The 22238-nt window shown below is 48.6% G+C and overlaps 8 protein-coding genes across 8 annotated transcripts; 5 read left to right on the top strand and 3 right to left on the bottom strand.

The window, feature by feature from the left end:
• Positions 1 to 311: 311 nt before the first annotated feature.
• On the top strand, positions 312 to 2353 carry FOBCDRAFT_279811 (amino acid/polyamine transporter I; the record flags this gene model as incomplete). Its single annotated transcript, XM_054707035.1, has 9 exons — positions 312 to 478; positions 544 to 617; positions 664 to 945; positions 1001 to 1394; positions 1442 to 1612; positions 1669 to 1752; positions 1800 to 1870; positions 1921 to 2057; positions 2111 to 2353. 9 exons carry the CDS (start codon positions 312 to 314, stop codon positions 2351 to 2353), a joined length of 1623 nt encoding a protein of 540 aa, XP_054563010.1.
• A 1724-nt stretch (positions 2354 to 4077) lies between these two features.
• Positions 4078 to 5855, bottom strand: FOBCDRAFT_243960 (major facilitator superfamily-domain-containing protein; the record flags this gene model as incomplete). Its single annotated transcript, XM_031190807.2, has 5 exons — positions 4078 to 4843; positions 4906 to 5046; positions 5099 to 5446; positions 5514 to 5617; positions 5685 to 5855. The coding sequence occupies 5 exons, from the start codon at positions 5853 to 5855 to the stop codon at positions 4078 to 4080; spliced, it is 1530 nt and encodes a 509-aa protein (XP_031032038.2).
• A 315-nt stretch (positions 5856 to 6170) lies between these two features.
• Positions 6171 to 8415, top strand: FOBCDRAFT_253252 (fungal-specific transcription factor domain-containing protein; the record flags this gene model as incomplete). Its single annotated transcript, XM_059611033.1, has 5 exons — positions 6171 to 6195; positions 6267 to 7115; positions 7215 to 7444; positions 7501 to 7711; positions 7778 to 8415. The coding sequence occupies 5 exons, from the start codon at positions 6171 to 6173 to the stop codon at positions 8413 to 8415; spliced, it is 1953 nt and encodes a 650-aa protein (XP_059465930.1).
• Positions 8416 to 9030: 615 nt separating this feature from the next.
• On the bottom strand, positions 9031 to 10793 carry FOBCDRAFT_146929 (uncharacterized protein; the record flags this gene model as incomplete). Its single annotated transcript, XM_059608244.1, has 4 exons — positions 9031 to 9912; positions 9968 to 10099; positions 10151 to 10653; positions 10730 to 10793. 4 exons carry the CDS (start codon positions 10791 to 10793, stop codon positions 9031 to 9033), a joined length of 1581 nt encoding a protein of 526 aa, XP_059465929.1.
• Positions 10794 to 11335: 542 nt separating this feature from the next.
• On the top strand, positions 11336 to 12660 carry FOBCDRAFT_145570 (Alpha/Beta hydrolase protein; the record flags this gene model as incomplete). Its single annotated transcript, XM_059608216.1, has 4 exons — positions 11336 to 11820; positions 11872 to 12225; positions 12275 to 12410; positions 12460 to 12660. 4 exons carry the CDS (start codon positions 11336 to 11338, stop codon positions 12658 to 12660), a joined length of 1176 nt encoding a protein of 391 aa, XP_059465928.1.
• A 1851-nt stretch (positions 12661 to 14511) lies between these two features.
• FOBCDRAFT_146989 (thioredoxin-like protein) lies at positions 14512 to 15297 on the top strand (the record flags this gene model as incomplete). Its single annotated transcript, XM_031190801.2, has 1 exon — positions 14512 to 15297. The coding sequence occupies one exon, from the start codon at positions 14512 to 14514 to the stop codon at positions 15295 to 15297; it is 786 nt and encodes a 261-aa protein (XP_031032032.2).
• An 879-nt stretch (positions 15298 to 16176) lies between these two features.
• Positions 16177 to 18725, bottom strand: FOBCDRAFT_206904 (uncharacterized protein; the record flags this gene model as incomplete). The annotated part of the gene is made up of 4 exons (XM_059609186.1): positions 16177 to 16181; positions 16237 to 18151; positions 18211 to 18563; positions 18635 to 18725. The coding sequence occupies 4 exons, from the start codon at positions 18723 to 18725 to the stop codon at positions 16177 to 16179; spliced, it is 2364 nt and encodes a 787-aa protein (XP_059465927.1).
• A 406-nt stretch (positions 18726 to 19131) lies between these two features.
• FOBCDRAFT_145995 (transferase family-domain-containing protein) lies at positions 19132 to 20660 on the top strand (the record flags this gene model as incomplete). Its single annotated transcript, XM_054707031.1, has 2 exons — positions 19132 to 19497; positions 19560 to 20660. The coding sequence occupies 2 exons, from the start codon at positions 19132 to 19134 to the stop codon at positions 20658 to 20660; spliced, it is 1467 nt and encodes a 488-aa protein (XP_054563006.1).
• Positions 20661 to 22238: the final 1578 nt, after the last annotated feature.

Below are 22238 nucleotides of genomic sequence, written 5' to 3'. Positions count from 1 at the left end.
ATATCCTGTCTTGGATTAGTCCGATGTTCAACATCGAATCGCTCAACAATCAGTTAACCGAACCGCATTTTGTACCACTTTGAATTACTGAATGGACTTCTCATAGTGATGATGGGATACCAGGTGGCTTTGGCATATCATAGAGCCTCTTTAGAAAGCTGGACGATGATAGTGATACTACAACAGCCTGCGATACAGATAAAGTTTCGCTCATGAATTCACAGAAGCTGGATAATGATAAATACTTCAGACGGTTGCCGAAGCTCCCGAGTATCTCAAAGTCATTCCATAACTCCTTCCAACCATTCATTATGGCTACTCAGATCAATCCCTCGAAAGGTCAACACCTTCCGCACACTTTTGGCCTCTGGAGCGGCATAAGCATAGGATGGCTTACCATCAATTCCTTCGGTGGAATATCCTTTATTTTGTTCATAAGTCTCTCGGCCGGTGGTCTTCCCACTCTCGTCTATGGCTAGTAAGTCTGGAAGCCCTTCCGCGCATCGTCTTCAATGCCGAAGCTGACACAAACCTGTTTTAAAGCACGGCGTCGAGTCTTTGCGTCATGTGTATCATGCTCGTCTTCGCGCAATGCTCTGCAAGATTCGCCACTGCTGGTATGTCGACCATCCACAGCTTGTCAACCGTACTGATTTTTGCCAGGCGGCGCTTATCACTACGCCGTCTTTCTCACCCCTGAAAAGTACAGGCGACAGGTTGCCTATCCTCTCGGTTGGCTGAACTATGCTGGCTGGGTCCTGACTCACGCGGCCTGCTGTGCTGTTACCGCCACCTTGTTTCTCGCACTGATCAATCTCTGTGACGCGGACTTTGACGTGACTGTTCGATGGCGTCTTTTCGTCGCATACATGATTGTCGCAATGGGCTGCTGGCTCGTTAACCTGTTTGGGCTGAGGGGAATCCCCACGCTGGAGAATATTGGCTGTGAGTACAAGTATCGCTGCTACTCTCCCATAATTCGATGTGCTGACTAGTAGAGGCTGGGCAACCGCCATTGGTTTCATTGCTTTCTCTGTATTGCTCCTTGTGAAGGCTCCAAAGGCTCCCGCGAGTTTCGTCTTTGTAGAAACGAGCAACAGGACCGGGTTCGTGTCAGATGAAAATGCGTTCGTCGTCCAGCTTGCTAATCAAGTGGTGACTAGATACTCTTCTACAGGATTCGCGGTTCTACTCGGATTGATGAATAGTTTCTCAACTCTGATGGGTCTCGATGGCCCAGCGCACCTAGCTGAGGAGATTCCACAGCCTAAGCGTTTTCTCCCCCGCATCATGATCATCGTCATCCTCAGTCAGTTTGCGATTGGTCTTGTTTGGATTCTTGTCCTTGGCTTTTCTGTCAAAGACTTAGATGCTATTGTTGCAACATCTACTGGGTGAGAGCGATAGCTTGGTCCTGCTGGATAATGCTGACGCGCTGCAGGGTCCCCGTGCTCGAAATCATTCGACTCGCTATTGGCAGCCGGGCAGCAGCTATAGTGTTCTGTTGCATTCTACTCGTGAACATGATCGCATCATCTCTTGGTTCGGCCATAACGATGAGTCGTCAAGGTTATGCATTCGCCCGAGATAATGGTCTCTTTTGGAATGATAAGTATGAGTTGAACGACTTCCATCCCAACAGAATATCCACAGCTGACATTTCACAAGGCTGGTGCACTTGTCTCCGAACACAAACCTTCCTGTGTGGTCAATCAACCTCTCATGTGCGATTGTGTCTGCTATTGGTCTAATGTGAGATAGAAAGCCTTCGACGTTGAAGCTTTCCTAACGCATCCCAGTTATCTTTTTTCCCTCGCCGCATTCAACGCTATTATCGGTGCGCAAGCTGTTTGCCAGATCATCAGCTTCGGTATGACCCTCGCTTCATTCTGTGTTATTCCATTCTTAATATAGCAACAGGGTTTCCCGCACTCGTCCTTCTGTTGACCAAAAGATCAATGCTCCATGCAAGTCCTCGCTGGGACTTTGGAGTTTGGTCAAATCCGGTGTACATTGTCGCTATTCTATACTCTGTCCTCGTTATCATCGTGGCATTCGTGTGTCCCTGTCCCATTCCTAATGCTCATTCTGGGGGCTAACAGTGCGCTAGATCCCGCAAACCCATCCTGTGACTGCCGACACTATGAACTATACCGTCTTGATCATGACATGCTTGGCTGTTGCAATGATTGCCGGATGGCTGTTCGAGGGTCGCAGCAAGTTCTCTCCTCTCAGGAACGTCGATATAGATTCAGATGTCCAGGTCATTGAAGGCTTGGAAGAGGCTATCGAGCAATGCGACCAGGATAAGCGACAAAAGGCGCACGTCATAGCTCACGACCAAACTGCATAGTGCTGATGGAGTGACCTATACTATGGGTTGAAGTGTTGGAGTAATTCTTACTTGGCTACGGTATATTGGCCATATCAGCAATAGGCTGGCTCTTCCCAACGTCTATATTACACTTTTCACCTAAGTAATGCAGAGTTTGAAACAGTGCTCTCTTGCGTATATCGGACACCATTTTGCGCCAGTGTTTCCAAACTGGCAGTTATCCTAGTACATCACTAAGATGTAAGATCTGTGTTTTTCATCATTCAAGTCGTCGGTTCACGAAAGATCCCCTGAAGAATTGGTAGATAAAGAACAACTACTTACCACAATAACTTGTTTAGTTGTCTTAGTTATAGTAGCTTTTATCCGCTCGTGTTAGGTCTTTTAATAGCCACTTCTTGGCTATATAATCTCCACCTACTCGTCAACATCTATCTCTTCAGTTCAGTCACAGTCATGTCTTCCTCCGTAGCCATCGGTCCCTTCTATTATGGATGAGATTCTCCAACGCTACCCTTCTCGTTTAATATTCCAGTATTTAACCCACGCTCTCCAACAGCGGCGCGTATCATATATTGCTATCTGCCATGCAGCGCAGCAGTCGTGGCCAGGTCCCAGTGGCAAGACGAGTTGCCAAGCCAAGGACGCCCTGGGTCCGGCCAGTGGCTGGGAGGTAAAAGCGTATACGACCATATAATCTACAGTGCAAGTAGCTCACTTAATTCCCAAGGTACAGAATTTATGCCTACGGTAAGTCTACTTCTAAAACGAACTCACATTTAGATCTTGCAAATCTTTCGTGATCCATATCCCTACAAGGTTCCCATCTGGAAAGTGGACAGGCCTGACAGGGTATGTATTGCAGGCTTTCTATTTTGTGGGGAAGCGTCACCTACTGTACGCCTGAAATAGCAGCTAACCTTAAACCGGCAATCCTAAGCTCGGCTGTTGTGAGCAAGATAAGAGAATGGATCCTCGGGCTTGCCTAGATCTATCTCACAGAGATATTGATAGGGCTAAAGCCGAATCCAATAATTCCCGAGCTTGCCTTCATCGTTGATAGCTTATGTCTTAGATATTTAATATATCACATAACACTTACTATTGATGAGAGGACCTTGAATAACTTAACTACCCTATTGCATTAAATTAGCGCCCATTATTAACCCCCCTCAGACAATCTTTTGCTTAGTATTTCCAGCATACAAACAATCCTCGAAATTAAGCTACCACTGCATCATGGCTGCTACCTACACCTTGTCTGCACATCTCGCGAAGGTTATCGCCGCATCATGGAGCGAAAACTGCTCGCAAATCAAGGTTCCGCCTCCAAACGCGGTTCCATCAGTCAATTTGACAGCATTTCATCCATGGACTTCACCAGATGGAAAAGACAAGGTCAGAGACAATCCGAATAAACAACTGAAAACCACCTAAGTACAGGTGGTGTTGGTTGAATACAAAATCTTTCCCCTACGGACCGAGAAAAGTTGCTCATGGGGTATCTTTTTCGCTTTTGTGATGGTTGATGAAAATGGAACATATTGTAATTATAAGGAGTTTAAATTGCCAAGATAATCAACGTACTGAAGTTACCTCTAATCTTGGTCCTGGCATTGGATTTCTTCTCAGCTCTCTCTAGTTACTCCCATCTATGTTTTTGTTAGACACAATCGACGATGATTGCTAAAAATTCCTGTCTACTATCTCACCGTTTTCTGATCTTGTGCTCGCCCATCAGATCATTCAAGTTCAGTCTCATTCGATTCCCAGCCTTCCTTGTCCTCTTTTTCCATTCTCACCATAGTTAAGTCCATCAGTAGCGCAATGGCAGACAAACCAGCTCCAAACCACAATGCTGACCGAAACCCCAGCGCTTCCCCAGCATGACTTTTCGCTATGTTTGTCTCAATCGTGCCCGCAAAACCAAGACCTAAGCTGTTACCGTAGAGGTTGAGCGTCCCGATCAAACTAGCAGCCGGCCCCTGCTCTTTCTTACCGACACTGCTGCTGGCAATAACTTGTGCAGCAACATATACAAAATCAGGGCAGAAGCTACCAAATACAGTTGACGGGAAAACCTGTGCCCAGTAACTCTGTTGTTCTGGCATTGTAGCCAATAAAATAGTGGCTGTCAGCGAGGTGAGGCATCCGATGGCAAGGATCCATTGTGCCTCGAGCCGGGGAATCAGCCACGCGGCCAGAATGACGGCGCAGGATGCCCCTAGCCCATAAGGAATCCAGCCGACAGCGACGTTGAGGACGGACCATCCTCGTATCAGTTGCTGCCATGCTACCATGTACCAAAGTGTGATACCAACGGCCATGTAAATGAACAAGACGACAACCGTGAGAGCCTTGAAGCTTTTGCCGCGAAAGATGGAAGGGGGCATGATGGGTTCATCAGCCCATTTACTCTCCCAAAAGAAGAAAATGACCATCAGCACAACTGAGGTGATCAGCATCGCAATAACATATGGAGTCTCCCATCCGTCTACTGGGGCTTGACTTCAAAGTTAGTTAGAAAAATTCCATGCTGTCTCGGGGGAAGAGAGGAGGGGAAAGCGTACTTCCAGGCCAAAGAGAATAATACAAGACCTCCCAAGCCGGTAATGATACCAATGCAATCAATTTTACCGCTTTTGTCAGCGGGCTGCTCGGAAGGTAGAACGAAGAATAGCCCAGAGAAACAAATAGCCCCAAGAGATGCCCTGGGATCCAGTTAGCGGAGTCCAAGATGCTAAAAATGTGCGTACAACATACACAGAGATAAAATGCCACTTCCATTCTGAATACTCGAGAAAGGCTCCAATCATCAGCGATCCGATGCCAGCTCCAACTGGAGGCGATGCCGCGAATATGGCCAGCGTGAAGTTGCGCACTTTGCCAGGAGGAACCATAATAGTAAGGGTAGCGACTGCATTAGGCATCAAGATACCGCCACCAACCCCAGTAAGAGCGCGGATTGCAATAAAGGCGTTATAAGTGTTACAAAATGCGTTGGCAATGGAGAAAGTGACAATGATAACGCCGCCAAGAAGAAGGAGCTTCTGATGACCATAAACAGCGCCGAGACGACCGCTGATGAGGACGAAAGCGCTCTGTGTAAGGCTGGAATAAACGAGTCAGTCTCTTTATCGAGTAGATCCCGTAGCGAAGTATTGATTAATCAACGTACGAATATGCCGCAGCCATCCAGTTGGCCTGTCCCGGACCTACAGGCTTTCCCAGAATTTTGCTAAGCTCGTAACCGCCAGCTACGGTTGAGAACATGGAGATAAACTTGGGCCCACAATGTTAGCAATGCTCCGCCACGAAATACGGGTACGGGCTATCTGGAAGGTCTTACCTGCGTCAAGTTACATATCAGAATCAGGAATGTGATCAAATATTGTTTGATTTTGCTAGGCTTGATCGTCGATGCTACGCGTAAGAGCTCTGGTAATTGCTGAGAGTCCCCAACAGCTTCAATCTGGTTGATAACAGATGAGACGCCTGCGGGCTGATTCATTGATTTCATTGTGGCTAGGAATGGGTAGCAAGCAAATTCAGTCAAATTGTCGTCGATTAAGATCTTTGGATGAGGTTTAAGATCTACTTCCGCCCATCTCTCATGCTTCTACAAGAGAACGAACATCGAAATCTGATTTGAGTAGTTCTGTGGACCTATGCCCAAAAGGGCTTAACTAAGCGAGCCTAAGTTTACCTGTTACGGAAGCGGGCGGATGCCCGATAAGCAGCGTACGTACATTTCTCTCCCCTCCTGATAAGCCTCTATCACTCATCAACTCTCCTTTGCATTGCGAAGAAAATCGTTGCAAATAGCCTCGGGATCATGGGCCAAAAACGGTCCAGAAGTGGTGCGTGCCTTTCATCTGACCTTGTCAACCCTTTGGTTCTACTAACTAATATGCGCCCTTTGTTCCGCTAGGGTGTTGGACATGCCGCCGGCGTCACCAAAAATGCGACGAAACGAGGCCGGAATGCCTAAACTGTCGTATACGAGGAGCTACTTGCGGTGGCTATGATATCCGTCTGGATGACTTTTCTATGCATCGCAATGGCCAGATGGTGTCAAAGGTCATGAGAACTGGCCCTCGTCGGCAAAACAAAGCTGTTAAGCAGCAAGGACCACGCTCAGAGGTCGGCCAACATGAAAGCAAGAGGACAGCGGACTCCGATCTTGCCGCAATATCGGTTGATGGCAATTTGATCCCGTCTGGGGAATCTCAGCTCCATCTTGACGATAGTCCCGTGGGCATAACGGACTCGGTAATAATCTCTCAATTGACCATGAATCAAGATGTCATCACGCTCACAAACCAGGCCCCGTTTGTCATGCAGCATTCCACTACAAGCCCATCTCCAAGCTCTGTCGATCGGGACCTTAATGATTCTCTTTCACCAGGGTCGGCATCGGCTGCGACTAGTGAGATGAGCAATGATGCGGGAATATCACACCAGAATAACAAAAGCTCGACGGCATGCAACACCGAGGTTTCAGATCTACAGAATCACCTCACTGTGTCTTTCGCCTCATCTAGTGCAGAGACAGAAGCCACTGTGTTGCCTGCCCATTGTGGACCAGAAGATTTCTTCGTTGATGATGCCATATCAGACTCCTGGCTGCGTCTTGAGGACAGCAACGACGAGGAAACCTCAGACATTAGAATCAATGTGGAATCGGAGACCGCAAACCGTATCTTGTCCCGGATCAGCGGCACTCCGTCTGTGCCGTCTTCAATTCCCGACCCTTTCGACGACTATCTGTTCTGCCACTGTAATATCATCGTTCCATCCAGATTCTCGATAAACTCAGCTAACAGTTCGATGACAGATATGCAGAATCTTTCTCTTTGCCTTTACCCCATGAGGCCAGATTGCAACCCGTACCGTGACATCTACGGCGACCTTGCAGTGCGTTCCCACCCGTTACGAAACACAATACTATTTGCCTCTGCATCCCATCTAGTAAACTTGGGAAGATTGCCCAAATTCGCTCTTCAACCATACCGCAAGGCCATGAGAGTGGCGTTCCGAGAGGGTATAGCCATAGAGACCGACCTCGAAGGACTCGCCGCTACAGCTCTACTGTCTGTAGTATTTGATGTACAAGAGCAACACACAAAACCCTGGAATATATACTTGATGACTAATGGAAACAGGTTATTGATACTGGCTTGGACACTTGGAGTACGAGACTTCTTGGGTGCCGTCGTCTACTTAGAAACGCCATTGACAAATCGAATGGAACCAATGGACGGTTTCTTCAATGCATGATCGTTCAATACAATTGGGCTGCTACTATGAGCCGCACACTTCTTAGGGATGTTGTGTCTCAGGAGATACTTGACGAGATTGGAACCGCCATCCAAGGTCAGTAACTCTCGCTGTCTTCACTTCAACATGTGTATCCCCCGCTGATAGCACATCTCTTCAAAGTTCCTGGACCGGATATGGAGGTTGAAAGCACGCAAGGGGCCAGAATACAGTCCCTCTGGTGGCATAATCTCCCTGATCATACTATGCACCTCATGTTCCGTGAGGTGACGGATCTCGCTGCCCAAGTCCATCAGATGAAAGCATCCCGCAATTCAGTGGACGACACTCTTAAACTTATGGCTCAAGCAGGCGAGCTCGTTCGGAGCTTGGAAAACTGGACCCCAGACGTGTCGATGGTGGATCTAGAGTACACAGATTCCGTCGAGCATTTTAACGCCATATGGCAGCTTGGATTACTTTGCTTCATCCACCACGAAATTTACACTCTCGATTCCATCGACCCTCGCATCCAGAAATACGTAGCCATGGCTATCGAACCTCTCCGGAAACTCTCATGGCTACAGGCCTGTCTTTTTCCTCTTTTCATGCTCGCGGTGCATGCTCAGACATCCGAATCTCGGTCGGCGATCGAAGACTCCCTCAGTATGATGCATACTTCGCTGGCTTTTCAGACTCCGCTTACTCTACTTCTGTCTCTTAAAAAGATTTGGAGCTACTCTGATACATACGGAGCTAGCGCCTCCAGATGGCGAGACTTGGTTAAAAACACGTCAGGGGAGTTTAATATTTTATTATAATTTTACAAGCACAGTCTGGAGCGCATGTGGAATAAGTGCTGATTATTTCTTATCTTCTTTCGTGGATATAATTTTACTTAGTTATCTTTCCCTCTATCTGGCTTTGCTTTAATTGGGCTATTTTACACCTAAATTCAAAAAAATACCACAGATATTAAAATAGAAATAATATATTTAATGCTGCCCAAGTATTATTCAACTGTGTTTATCCTCAACTTGTGTTTCTCCCACTGCGTTGTCTTGCGACCTGATCCAATCTATTACTAACCCGCCGAGCCAGCCTCGGTCCGTTTCTCGTCATGCTTATCCTGAAACTGGCCACACCACTTGATTTAGGGCCTCCCGATAACGCATAGCTGTATCCTTGGCTCATGGCCTTCGCATGAGGGATGGATTCTCGAGGTGGACGGAGTTGGGCTCGTTGTCCGGAACGTGAAGCAGTGGCCGTAAGTGGTGGACGGCGGAGACTATCGACGGGAATTGATAGTTTCTGGCACTCTCAAACACAAACTCTAATAATGGAGAGCATTCAAAACTTTAAAAATAAAAAATAAAAGTATCGAGATACCAATAATAATTATAATACTAATCGAAAGCTCCCCTGCTTCATCTGAACTAAACTGCTAGCTGCTGCATATGCTGAGCTGAAAACAGCTGCTCCTTCGCCACGACCTTCTCCGGATGAAGTGCCTCAGGAGTAACATAGAAGCCAAACCCAGCAGCATTCTGCCCATGCGCATAGTTGGCGGTGATGGGGCTTATATTCAGTAGACTCGTCGCCCATGCCTTTGTTTCGGGCTCCGCCTCTAGGACACTCATCGCCACCCCCATAGGGAACAGGTACAGGAACGAGGGTTCCTTGCTTCGGCAATGATGATGAGTTACCCATTCAAAAACTCGACAAATCTCCATGGCAGGATCGCGCACCGTGACAGCACCGCCGGGTCGTCGAAGCGGTTCAAACGATAAATAGTTAGTGGCTGGTTCATCGGGCATGGCAGCATCAGCACACGCTTCGATGCGCGCGCTTGCGCTGACTGGGTCGATCTTCCAGTAAAGCGCGATAAGCCACATCAGTGTAGCATTGTAGAGCATGAGCTCTGTCGCAAGTGCGAACTTGCCTAACCTCAGTCGCCCCGACTGCCTGGAAGTACCAATAGAACCAAGAGCCTCGTCTGCTCGGCCATTAAGTTGGGGTGTGTTGCCGGCGTCGGATTCAACATGGCTGCCAGAACGGGCTTGCCATTGCCATCGCCAGAGGTAGAGGGCAACAAGCTGCTTCTCAACTCTTTCCAGCAACTCTGCTCTTGAGTTTGGCCCATCGTCATCCATCGACTGGGTTGCTTCGTGGTCCTGCAGAATCCCCGGCACAACCACCAAGATGTCCAAGAGCTGGCTTTGTGGCGTCTTGAATCCTTTGTTACGCTCATATGGGACCATCCGCCAGCGCTCCTCTTCGAGAAAGAGACGCTGTTTTCCGTATAGACTTGCGACAAGCTGGAGGTCTAATTTAATATCATAATCTTGACTTGAGGAGCTTATTTGATCTTACCAAAGTCGCCCTTGTTGCCTCGAACGCATTGAGAAAAGGCTGCGCCTGAAAGGCCTCTGGCCCACAGAGGTGCAGCAGCCTCGCAAGCCCTCGGAGATGGAACACAGCACCAGTTTGGTCGGCGTAGGATGCCTGGGTAAAGTCAGCATCATGTAATCTTCAACCTCGGCTTCCGGTACCCACAGCATGCATCAGCAGCACAAGAATGGGCACTAGCAAATGTTGCCCTTCCTGAACAGCGCCGCTTCCCAGTGCACCAGCCAATGTCTTCAAGCACTTTCCATACTGCACAATACCCTTGAGTTCAATGTCTGGCTTATGGTTAGATCTCCCAAAGTTGGCCTCAGAAAGCGCCTTGGTGGCATCCAGAGAGAGACTTCCAAGCTTCCCAGCAGCCGCCTGGTCAAGCCACGGGGTTCCGTAGCTTCGCCAGACAAAGTTGGAGAACATGAAAGCGAAGCAAAAGTCTCCCTGGAATGCAATCAGGCTCATCTCAGGAGGCGGGGAGGCTACTCGGCTCATGGTTGACGGCGTGGCTTTGTGGCCGGAGTGCGAGGCATTTTGTAGGGACACTTTGTCTCGAGGAAAGGGGGCTGTCGAAGTATGATGCCAAAGTCGCTCCCTGTTGAACCCCAAGCATTCAAAGCCCCCTTTCGTGCAGCGAAGACAGACGGGTTTGGTTTCATCTAGGACCACCCAAGCAATCAGGATCGCCGATCGGGCGCGATTGAGCGTGATATGGAGTAACGGAGCAGATCTTACCGCATTTTACTCGGCGCTTTCTGCAGGTATTGCAACCTTTGCTACGGCCTGGAACACCCACCATGCTGGCATCAATTGGAACTCGTCGCAGTTGTTGAGTTGGCCGGTGCTAGAGAGTTCCTCGGCTGCTCGCGCAATGATTCCTTTTGGGGTGACAGCCACTGATATAACTTGGGCCATGCATTGGTAGGGCTTAGCGGCGGATAAGAGTTACGGTAGCGCCGGCATTAGTGCTGACCTAGCTGAAGCCTAGTGCTGACCAATCGTATTACCTGGTCATGGATGGTCGACTCTGGTAGTTCTGGGAGTGGAGAATGTCAATGGGCGCAGGGCTGGCGGAGTAAGATCCGATCCCGAGATGGACACTGTTGGCAAGAGTGGAGAGGAGGAAGCCATTTCTAGATACAATCAGCGAGATTCAGGCATGGCTAGGTTTATAGAGCTTTAAAGGCTTCATTGTCACCGTGGTTGCGATGGTCTACGATCGGGCATTTCATGTATAAAAGGGCAGGGTCTGGTGCATCCAGGCATCTTATTCCCACCATCAACCACCGACAATATTCAGCCCTCAAACTTCTTTAACAATCCACTACTTCAATATTCAATATGCATTCCTCTCTCATGTTTCTCGCATCCCTCATGATGCATGGCCTTGCTGTCGGCAAATCCATTTCCCCCAGCACCGCGCAGCTCACCCAACCCTACTACCCACCAAATGCCGACTGCTGGGAGTACAAAGTTCCCGTCACCGTCACCTCTGAGAACGTGGTCTTTGACTTTCCGGACTGGGAAGACGACTATGCTCTCCAAGACTTCCTAACGGCTGCAACGACTCGAGACAGTGCTAGATACCCGAGCCCCATTGTCGGCACCAAGAATGAGACTGCAACTTACACCTTGGCCGCATCCTTCTGCACGCCAAAGCATTCGGGCAAGAAGACTATCATTCTTGCGACTCACGGCATCGGGCAGGCTCGGACTCACTGGAACGCTGCCCACCAGCCAGACGAGTACAACTTCGTCCAGCATGCTATCAGCAAAGGGTACTCGGTCTGGTTCTATGACCGTCTCGGCACCGGCGAGTCTGAAAAGTGGGTAACATATTTTCCATGCACAGGCTAGTAGCTGACCTCATCATGCAGAGTCTCTGGATTCACAAACCAGCTTCGCAAGCAAAAGGCCATCCTCGTTCAGCTCGCCAAGATCGTCAAGTCCGGCCAATACACAGGTACCTTTGGAAAGCCTGACAAGCTCGCCGTAATGGGCTTTTCCTTTGGATCGTTTATCACACACTTTGCCGTAGCCGAGAACCCAACCATTGCAGATGCCGCCATCTTGACGGCCATCAACTACAACACGACGGGACTGAAAGCCAAAGGCCTGATTCGCTCTTTCGTACCCCGAGTGGCATCCCTACAAAACCCCCGCCGTTTCGGACTACTGAACTTTGGATATTTAACCTGGGTTGATGCCATTGCGCAGCTCAACATGCAAGTGTTGCCCACTATTCAACAGTACGCCGCTGCTAACCACAACCATCTATAGCTACTTCAAGTACCCGTACTATGATCTTCCCACAGCATCCTACTGTGAGGAATACAAGCAGGCATTTGCCATCGGAGAGTTTCTGACTATTGCTGATGGCGACTTTGACGCCAGTGGTTTCACCGGAGCTGCTCTCGTAGGCGCCCTGTTTCTTGACACAAGACCCTAAAGCTAACAGGATACAGGCCATCACTGGAGAGACGGACTACATTATCTGCGATGGGGAGTGTCGAGGCATCTTTGAGGAGCCGGCACGAACCATCTGGAAGAATGCCAAATTTGAGCCCTACTTGCACCCACACGCGAGCCATAATTTCAATTTTCACCACAATGCTACCGGCGCCTATGGGGTTATCACCGGTTTCCTCGAATCAAACGGTCTTTAAGCAGGGGGTGTACTTAGACTGTGGGATCCGTATGAGATGGACGATGATGGCGGGAGCACATGGGACTTTCAATTCTTCTTTTATCACGTAGTTTATTTTGAGGGGGTGTTTTTCTTATGAAAAATGAAAATGAAGAAAGAAATGGAAGTTGGTTGTTTCTTGGATGACTCTAATCGCAATTCTCATTGCTTATTAGTAGCCCCGATAATTCGATTAGAATAGATAGCCTCTATAAAGAGATTAGGAAAACCAAGATTCCGGCGTGCAGTACCCCAGAAATAAACCCAACTTTTCTAGACTACCACTTTTCTAGACTAGTTCTGCGTGTCACTCGTTCTCGTGAAAGAAAAGAAATCCGGCGGACTGAGACCTTGAATAGTAGTGCCCTCCTGCGGCTGACTATCCGTTTCCTGACGAGAATCGGCTGACTTGCTACCGGGTGATTGGCCCTAAAACGAAACATGGGTTAGAAAAGGAAGTAAAAACGAGGGAAACCTAGGTTAGAGGGGACTAACCGAATCATGGCTCCGCGCATAGCTATCATTCTGCTTGTTGCGCCCTTCAGAGGGAACTGTCGATCCGGTGGGGGTGCCTGTACTGGATGAGAACTAATAGCTGTTGCCCAGTGAAACCGTATCAGGACGTACGTGATGAATCCATATCACAATGTTTGAATATCCTCTCTCGAAGAGGAGCGAAAACTTTGAGTCGTTCAGGAAGCGAGATATCGCCGTGAAGACGGATTGAGTAGTTGATATTTCAATTGCATTCTAGTCTTTGCTTCACCATGAATATATAAAATAAATTCCAACATGAATAGATGACTTTGAAGGGCCTCTAGGTTTGCGTCCTACTGAATCTCAGTACCCAATGTCTATCGTATGCGAGCTGCCGCGGCAAACATTAAGTCAAGTCCTGCCTCATGCCGTGCCTACGATGACCAAAAGCGACGGGGGACTACCCGGGGAATAGCATAAGAACCCAGACCCCAGTTTCCAATCCAGTTCAAGAAGGTAACTACGAGCAGCCGAGATAAGTTTGAATTCCAAATGTGAGATTCTGCGATATTAGAGGTGGACTAGGTCAGGCAGACTGTAGCCAATACACCTCTCACGCACCGCCTCTGGACACAGTGGCGGCCAGGAATTCACCTCCAAGGCAGAATCCCTCGAGATTCATTGGTTTCGCCATGCCTGGGTTTGTGGTGCCTTCTGACCTAGGGGTTAGAGGCTGAACACGTCAATGCAGCTCCCAATGTGGAATCAACTTGCTGACCTGGTTGACGGCATCTTAAATAGTCTGCTATTCCTCATTGGGAAAGAGATTGCGAGCTGCCTCGACGTGGCGTGATGACAGCTCCACTATGGTTGCACCCCTGTCTGCGACCTGCAAGTTGACGAGGGATATGATTGGCCCTTGTTCAGACGGCTTTGTTTCCGCCGGATCTGCATCTTCAAGCAATTTCAGATGCGTCTTCCGTGAGATTGAGCTGGATCAAGGATTTACTTCTTTAACCAGCGAATTGTGGCTTCAAAATGCCTGTCATTGACCGCCAATATTCGCCTGAGATAGGGCTGAAATATCACAGCCCAGTCCCGACCCTGGCATTTCCAGCCAGCATTTCCAAGCCATCCCAGAGTATAGAGGTGTGTAAACATGGCGAGTCTGGTAGGGCGGCCCAAGGCGTCTGGCAATACCGATATGTAAAGTCATCCCGTTCTATATAAACTTGTCTCTGTCTCGCAGGTTCCGTCTCCATCCTGCCCAGTCTTCCTACACACTTACACCATACACAACCAATTCCCCTTCAACTCTACCTCTTATCCCCTTCTCCACAAATCACCTCACAACATGGCTGCCATCCTTCGCAAGCTCTTCCGCCGCAAGAAGCAGCCCCCTCTGGTCTGCTCCATTTCCCTTGATGACCAGGGCCATCCCATGGGTGAAGACCCAAATCACAAGCACACAGCCGCCTGTTTCATCGACTTTGAGCCCCTCGCAGTGGTCGAGTTCTTCCAGTCCCAAGGCTGCCAGGCCTGTCCTCCCGTCGTTCCTGGCATTCTCCAGGGCGCAAACCACCCAAACCTCCTTCTTCTGACCTACAACGTAACGCTCTTTGACCATATGGGCTGGAAGGATACCTTTGCCAAGTCTGCCTGGGACCAGCGCCAGCGGGCCTATGCCATGAAGCAGCAACGCAAGACCATTTTCACTCCGCAGGTCATCGTCAACGGTGTAGCTGATGGCTCCGGTGCCGGCGGCAAGGAGGGTGTCCAGGAGATTGTGCAGCGAGCCAGGGCCGCCCAGATGGACAGACCTTGGCACATTTACCTTGATGTCAATGACACGGACGTCGGGATCGATTCTGACGCTGAAATGGCGGAGGAACATGACATTATCCTTGTACTCTACAGAAGTGGTGACGAGAAAGTCAAGATCGGCAAGGGGCCCAACAAGGGCGTAAAGCTTGATCATCGCAATGTAGTCACGGACGTGTTCAAGATTGGGAAGTGGACCGGCGGTGATAGTACACTGCCCCTTCCAGCCTCCAAGGATTCAATGAAACCAGGGGAGAATGCCTTTGTTCTGGTTCAAGAGGGCGCTGGTGGCCCTATTGTTGCCGTTGCCAAGGTTTAGAGGCTGGCGGAGGTCCTATGTAGGGCACTACCTGCTTCCGCATGTCAAAATATAGCCTCCCAAGACCTTTTAACCGTATTAGCTCATATCCTTAATGAGAAATGTTTTACCCTTTTTAATCCTTCCGCTGAAAAACTTGTAGTTCACATGCCATGAGGAGAGGCCCTCGGGATGCCTGCTCGACTCCGACTCCCACCCATAATCCATCACCAGGCTGCGTCGCGGTTGGTGCTATGCAGGATCCTGCCCTGAGCGCACTTGTGATCTCACCAATCTTCCTGTTGAGGTGGAACTCTGGGGAAAGCCCCAAGACATGCTGAAATGCCGCCGAGGACAGGCTCCGGAAGAGTGACTGAGAGACAGGGATCCAGAGGACACCTATAGTTAATAGCACTTAGCTTGGGAAGCTTAGCTATATTATACACGCGTTAAATATATCTATGCGTATCTTCTTAAATCTTCATAGATAAAAAGCTACAACATGCATAAACAAACAACGCACTTTCCAATTAGGTAGGAGTTATACCTAAATCTAATATCTTAAAGAATTCTATAAAATTAATATTAACCCTAAACAGCTCAAAACCTTAATATAACTCATAAACTTTATGTATTAAAATATGAAAATTTCCTTATAATTTTACTTATTTTGTTTTATTTTATTTAGTTTCATAAGGAAATCTATTTATATTCTATTTTAATATTTCTGATAAAAAATAAAATAGTTAAAAATCCAGGAAAATCTATATCATTATTATAAATCCTTTTACTCAGGGTAAATTTTATGGATTTCTAGTTATTTTATTTAGAGCTTTGAGTTATTACAAGGTAGGTCTTTTTCAGTGCACAGTATAGTGCATCGCTCGCTTATCCCGCACGCTATACTAAGAATAATATATTATAACATCTATGTCTAAGATATACTATATTCCTACCTACCATTCTCACACCAGCTGCTATTCCAAGCGTCCGAATCTGCTACTTGACCATTGATTAGACTATTGAAGAAAGCGGCATCAACTCCCTGGAATGCCCAATAAGCTGCGTCCGCCATAACATCAGGCATGGGTAGATCAAAGGTTTCCAGCTCTTGATTCTGATGGGCCGTTGTAAGGGTACAGATTGGCGATATATGTCCCTCGTCGCTGATGAGCAGACGCTGTAGATGCTGCTGCGTTGGCTGAAGCACTATATCACTTGATTGTGATGAGGCGATGTGCGATGACATTGAAGTTTGCTCGAAGGACGCAGAAGAAGCAAGCCTGGTAGTTATAGCTGATGGCAAAGTCGTGTATGAGTAATCTGTTTGAGTTGTGCTTGGAGACGGATCGGGCCATCGTGTAGGAGAGACATCAGGCGCCAACCTGACGTTTCCAAAATATGGAATCGCAAGGTAAAAAGAACGCTTCCCTTGCCCTACATCATTGCCGTCTTGGGTTTCTTTCACAATGCCGCAGCTGTAAGTATCACCACTCTCGGCAGAATCCGCTTCGAGGGCGAGTAATTTCCTTGCCAGCTTGGCAGTCTCCCTTGTCAACTCATCGTTGTTCAACCGATTAAGCTCCTCCAAGGTATCTATCGTCTTATCTATCAGCGCCCGGTCCTCTAGGCGTTGATGCGTAAGCAGCCATGTGGAATCCTGGCTCTGGCCACTGAGATGGGCGAGTAAAAGGGTCAGAGAGGCCGTCAAGGCACAAAAGTCGACGATACGACAACAGAAGACGATCCTGACGATGGACCGGAAAAGGATATACCTGCTCAGAACCTGGCGGCTCGCATATGTGCAAACTGTTTTGTTGTAGTCGTACCGATGATCGGGGTCCTTTTTACGAAGAGGGTACGGCAAGTGCAAAACCGTGAGCAGATTGTAGTGAACGATTTGCATCTGCGCGTTTACAACTAGCGACATTACGTCGTCACCGCTCATATCTGGGCGGATATTCATTGGAGCCCACCAGTTGCTTGGTATGCTGTTCGCAATCTTGTTCATTAGGTTGTCGATCCTCTGGGTGTCTGCGAGATTATAGTCACCACGCTGGTTTCTGTTGACGATTTGTTCACATATATCAATCTGCACATTTTCCAGCCATTCTGCATCGGTTTGGCCGGCCGTCTTCTCCTCGGATGAGAATTTAGCATTTGTGATGGAAGTCGACATGTCGAGAAGAAGAGATAAGTAGCGCTCCAGGTACGCGATATGTGCCCAGGCCACGTCGCCTGAGACACGAGTCGCTGGATCATGTTGCTTCAGTGCGCCATGGCGGGCTTTGCGATGCAGTCCCATGAACTGAGCCAGAGTTGAGGCACGTCGGAGGGATATTAGCGCCCGACGGAGGTTCCCGCAGTTGATGAGATAGGCCCCTTCAAATATGAGACACTCGAGCCCTTCAAGAGAATCCAGAAGCTGGTCATGGCAAGTCACCATGCTCGACGCCAAATAGTAATATCTCCGCATGGCTTCGTTAGCACCAACTCCCAGGTGAAGAGAACCTTGGTTGAACGAAGGATCCAGTTGCTGTATGCAAAGACAGAGTTGCAAGAATTTTCGTGCAAGAAGTACCGGGTGGGCGGTGATTGGAGGGAGGATAGATAGGATGCTAGGTGGTAGCCAATCCCCTTGATCAAACAACTGGCTGTAAGGATTACAGAGTAATTGCAGATAGATGGCGGCTCTGCCAGCCCCAAAGAGGACATTGGCATCTTGTTGAGATGGCAAAGCAGCGTGGAGAGTTCGACACGTATCCGCAAATTCGGGCAGGATAAAATCACTTGATTTAGTCGCGTCTTCTACAGGACTGCCCGAGCCTGTTTGAATTGGGACAACTGGTGCCGCGATAGTGTTGTCCGATGTTACCTGGGACTCACATCAGACGATTGGGGAGGTGATTGCCTTTGCAACAGATGACCACTCACCAGTGCGGTGTCAGTGACTACCCCAGGGACAGGGACACGGCGCACATTGACACGAGCGTCCTGCCACTCATCTCTCGTAATCGGGCATTCCGCCAATGGCTGGGGAACAAAGAACTGGCTCTGTGACGTGTCATGCTGTGTCCCGGGACTATCCGTGAAAACCTTGACAGTGAGCCTCTCAAGCATCTGCTCTATCCTCTTTAGACTCTCCAAGGTTCTCGGATCTTCCTCAGGTTTAGGCACAGCAATGTCAACGAACTCCTGGCCAACGCAATGAGAGCCTCGACGTTGACATCCTACGCAGGTGGTAGCGGAGGGATGGTCGAAGAAGCATCGTGCTTTTCGTCTCTTGCCTGCAAAGAATGATCAATGCCATACAAAGAAAAAGGCGGGATAACCGAATTCTCGGTTGTCAGGCTCGCACATTCTACGCAGCTATGAGTGCCCTTGCGCAAGAGTCGCCGAGGGGTAACTAACCCAACCGGCTCGATAGCACGTGCGCCTCCTTGATCCATTGAATTGAGGCGACAAGGAACAAACCTAGGGACGAGCAGAAGATCTCCGTGTGTAGTGTAGTCTGTGTGAAGGAGTCAACGTCGTCCTTCCGCCGCGTTCCGCCGCGATGGGTGAATCAACAGTCATCCTCTGACTCAGATTTTAGTTAACAGGGTTTACACTTTTGTAGAGGTTTATACTTTTGTAGACCGGGCAGATATTCTTCCGGACGCACCCCTGCTTGGGAGGAGCCAGGATCTGCTCCTTTCGGACTCGCGCCGGAGTCTCATCCGCCGGCTCAAATACATATATATGTATGTATGTTTATACGAATATGTCTCTCTCATCGTCAGTATTGGTGAACTTTCATCGCCTCTTTGCAGAAAAAGCTCCAACGTCATCCGCAAATCTTCCATCAATTTCATAATGTCTTCTCCTGCCAGTCTACCAATCGAGCTCCGTATTCATCCAACAAGATGGAAATCGGGCCCGGAGTCTGAGCGGTATCCTCTTTCTCTCATGGGCCATATCATGCCCAAGGTCTACGTACTGGTCACCGAAGTGTTTGCCCTGCCGAACCTTACAGACAATAATGTAACTGTTCAAAACATGACCGCCGGCTTAGAGTTTGCTATTTCACAGTTCCCCATCCTTGCTGGTGTCTTAGAAATGGACACTGCTACTGGGCGGATGTGGGTGGCTAGGCAACGGGATTCGACGGTCAGCCTACACGTCAAGTACATGCTGCGTGAAGGCGAGTTTCCGAGCTATAAAGAGCTGGCAGAAAAAGAGGTATGACACTACTGTATTCACCAGCCCTACCACAATGGACTATGGTACTAAATGTAAAACAGTTTCCTGCGAGCTCTCTAGCAGGTAGTCAACTTCTTCCGGATTTTGTCACAGCAAAACAGCTTCACTCACCTCTTGGCAACAACAATGAAAAAGGAATTGCTGTTGCAGCCTTCAAACTTAACTTCATTCGAGGTGGCCTTATCATTGGCTTGGCAATCCATCACCCCGTATCCGACGGTCCAGGATGTGATGGGTTCCTAACCACCTGGGCAGAGAACAGTTCTGCTGCGGCAAAGGGAGCCCCATTCATCCCTGCAAAACAGCATTTCAGCGTACACGGAACTCCATTGGATGTCGAAAGCCCAACACGTGTTCGGATGGAGGAACTCGAAAAAACTCTTGCTGTAGTACGGGATGCGGGTGGCCCAATGACACCACCACCAGCCGGCTTCAAAATGCCATCCTTGATGGCACAGATGTGGCACTTTTCCAAAAGCAAGATTGATTTGCTCAAGACCAAAGCATCTAGCGAAGGTGTTAACAACTGGATCTCCACCTATGATGCAATTATTGCTGTACTCTGGAGCAGTGTGACGCGCTCGAAGCTGGAGATGCTCAACCCCGACTTGGAGTCCAAGGCTACTCTGGTCCACGCCGTCGACACGAGAAAAGTATGGAACCCGCCCCTGCCTGAGCGTTTCTTGGGCGTCGGCGCTGCTGCGGCACGCTGCGAGCCGTTGACTGTCAATGACATCATCACAGGGAATCTGTCCAGGCTCGCGACCGAGGTGCGAGCATCAATTAAAGCCATGACTCCAGAGTACCTTACGAGCCTCCTTGAGTGGGTTGCCGGACACGAGGACAAGCGGTGGCTTGAGATCAGTATTAACTCGTTTCTGGGTATGGATTTTGGTGCGTCCAGCTGGCAAGGCATGACAGCGTATGAGACGCATGATTTCGGCTTTGGACTGCCCAAAGCGCTCAGGTGGCCGAGTCCAGCTTTTGAAGGTTTTGTTTTACTGTATCCCAGCCGAGCGAAGGTGAATGATGCGACAGACGACGAAGGCGTCGAAGTGTGTGTTTGCTTGGAGGAGAGTTGTCAGAGGAGGTTGATGAACGATCAAGTACTCTTGGAATACGCCCAGCCCAGGGGGTTGTAGAGCTTCAACGCAAGCTGTAACCGCATTGTTTACTCTTTGTTTTTTCTAACTTTTATTGATAAGTGACTGCATTGATCGACCTTGAGCTCGTGTTCTAGAGAAGACTAAGGCCTACGCCCGTCGAGGCATGATTGAAATACCAGATTAACATTTCTGCCCTGATTCTGAAAGGCCTTCCGTATTCGTCCTTGAGTAACTAATATCAATGAAAGTTTTCTGCTCTACTCTGATGAATATAGTACTACAGTTAATAGTATTATTTTAGTACAAGGCATTATACTCCTTCACCTAGCCCCTATATTAGATGTCGAAGTCGACGCAGGAACGATTATAGATCGCGGGGTGTTTCATGGTGATGGTTGTTCCAGCTTTAAAGCTACCCCATCATGATTCTCTACGATTCTTCATCCTCAAGCAACTTCGTTCATTCTTTCTCTTTATTAGCACAGCCCACTTCCAACACAAGAACTCTTTTATTGCGGCATCATCCGCCGCGAGGCCAACCACGGTAGCACGAGCATCGCCAATTACAGGGTCGTTGCTGATTGTTTCTGCTCAGGGCAAACTCCATCACGAGAAGCCTCTTCGACATAGCAGGCTCCCACCTGGTCCTTATGGAGGGCCAGGCCTATCGAAAATGGTCCGTTGCGGAGCATCGACTTCCTTTATAAGGACGGTGGCATGTACGTGCCGAGACATGCTTTTCCGCACGTCATGACAAGGGTCAATTGGCAGCCAAATGCGAGTGCCTAAGCCAAGAACCTTTAGTTGACTGCCAATAAGTTACTTAATTTCGATTCTTAGGAAAAATACTACAACCTGATCATGTCGCGGCATGTGTCCTTTTTTGCAGACTCGGGCGAGAGGGACGAATTGTTCAGAGGTTAGAAGCACTTGATATAAGGCCCTATGACCATAAACCGGCTGGACCTTTCGCTCAAGCCACCAATTACGTCTCCATTTCTGCTGGTAGCAGGATCCTCCAGCGGACCTCCAGACGCATGAGCGTCACCGACAACTTCAGGATTTTAACCCAAATCAGGCGGCCATCTATGCTCATTTCGAGTTAACAACAGGTAGGGAGATTCCATGTGGTACCAATACATGTAAGCAATGTTGATTCCTGCTTTAAAGGTCGGGTTTAATAATTAATTCTAAACAGTCGCTAGTAAGTTGAGCGTATTTCTCATCATGATATGCCACCTCAGGACAACAATCGGATTGTATCGGTGTCTGGCCAACAACGGGTAACTGCCCATCGTAACGCTCAATTTCGCCGTGGCGAGGCAGACTTAAAGCTATAATTCGACTTTCATCTTTCAGTTATTGAATTTGAAGAACCATCTGTTCAAGGACCAGGATGGAGGGATGGTACCAGCTGCTTTGCCGTGATATCGAGTTTATATCCGGCAGCCCAGTCTTCCCAGAGAGTTACGAACGGCTCGAGGTATAACTCTAATTGGGAGTGACAAATAAAGGTCTATATTATTCCTTATAGTTGTCAAAAGAAGCACGTGGGCTTATAAAATGAAGGGTAGAGTGATGTTGTACGACGATGTGATAGTGGTGGAATCGAAG

This window comes from Fusarium oxysporum, chromosome X (assembly GCF_013085055.1).
Source record: "Fusarium oxysporum Fo47 chromosome X, complete sequence".
NCBI classification, from domain to species: domain Eukaryota; kingdom Fungi; phylum Ascomycota; class Sordariomycetes; order Hypocreales; family Nectriaceae; genus Fusarium; species Fusarium oxysporum.
The sequence above is the reverse complement of the archived record's forward strand: the minus strand, read 5'-3'. Positions and strand labels throughout refer to the sequence as shown.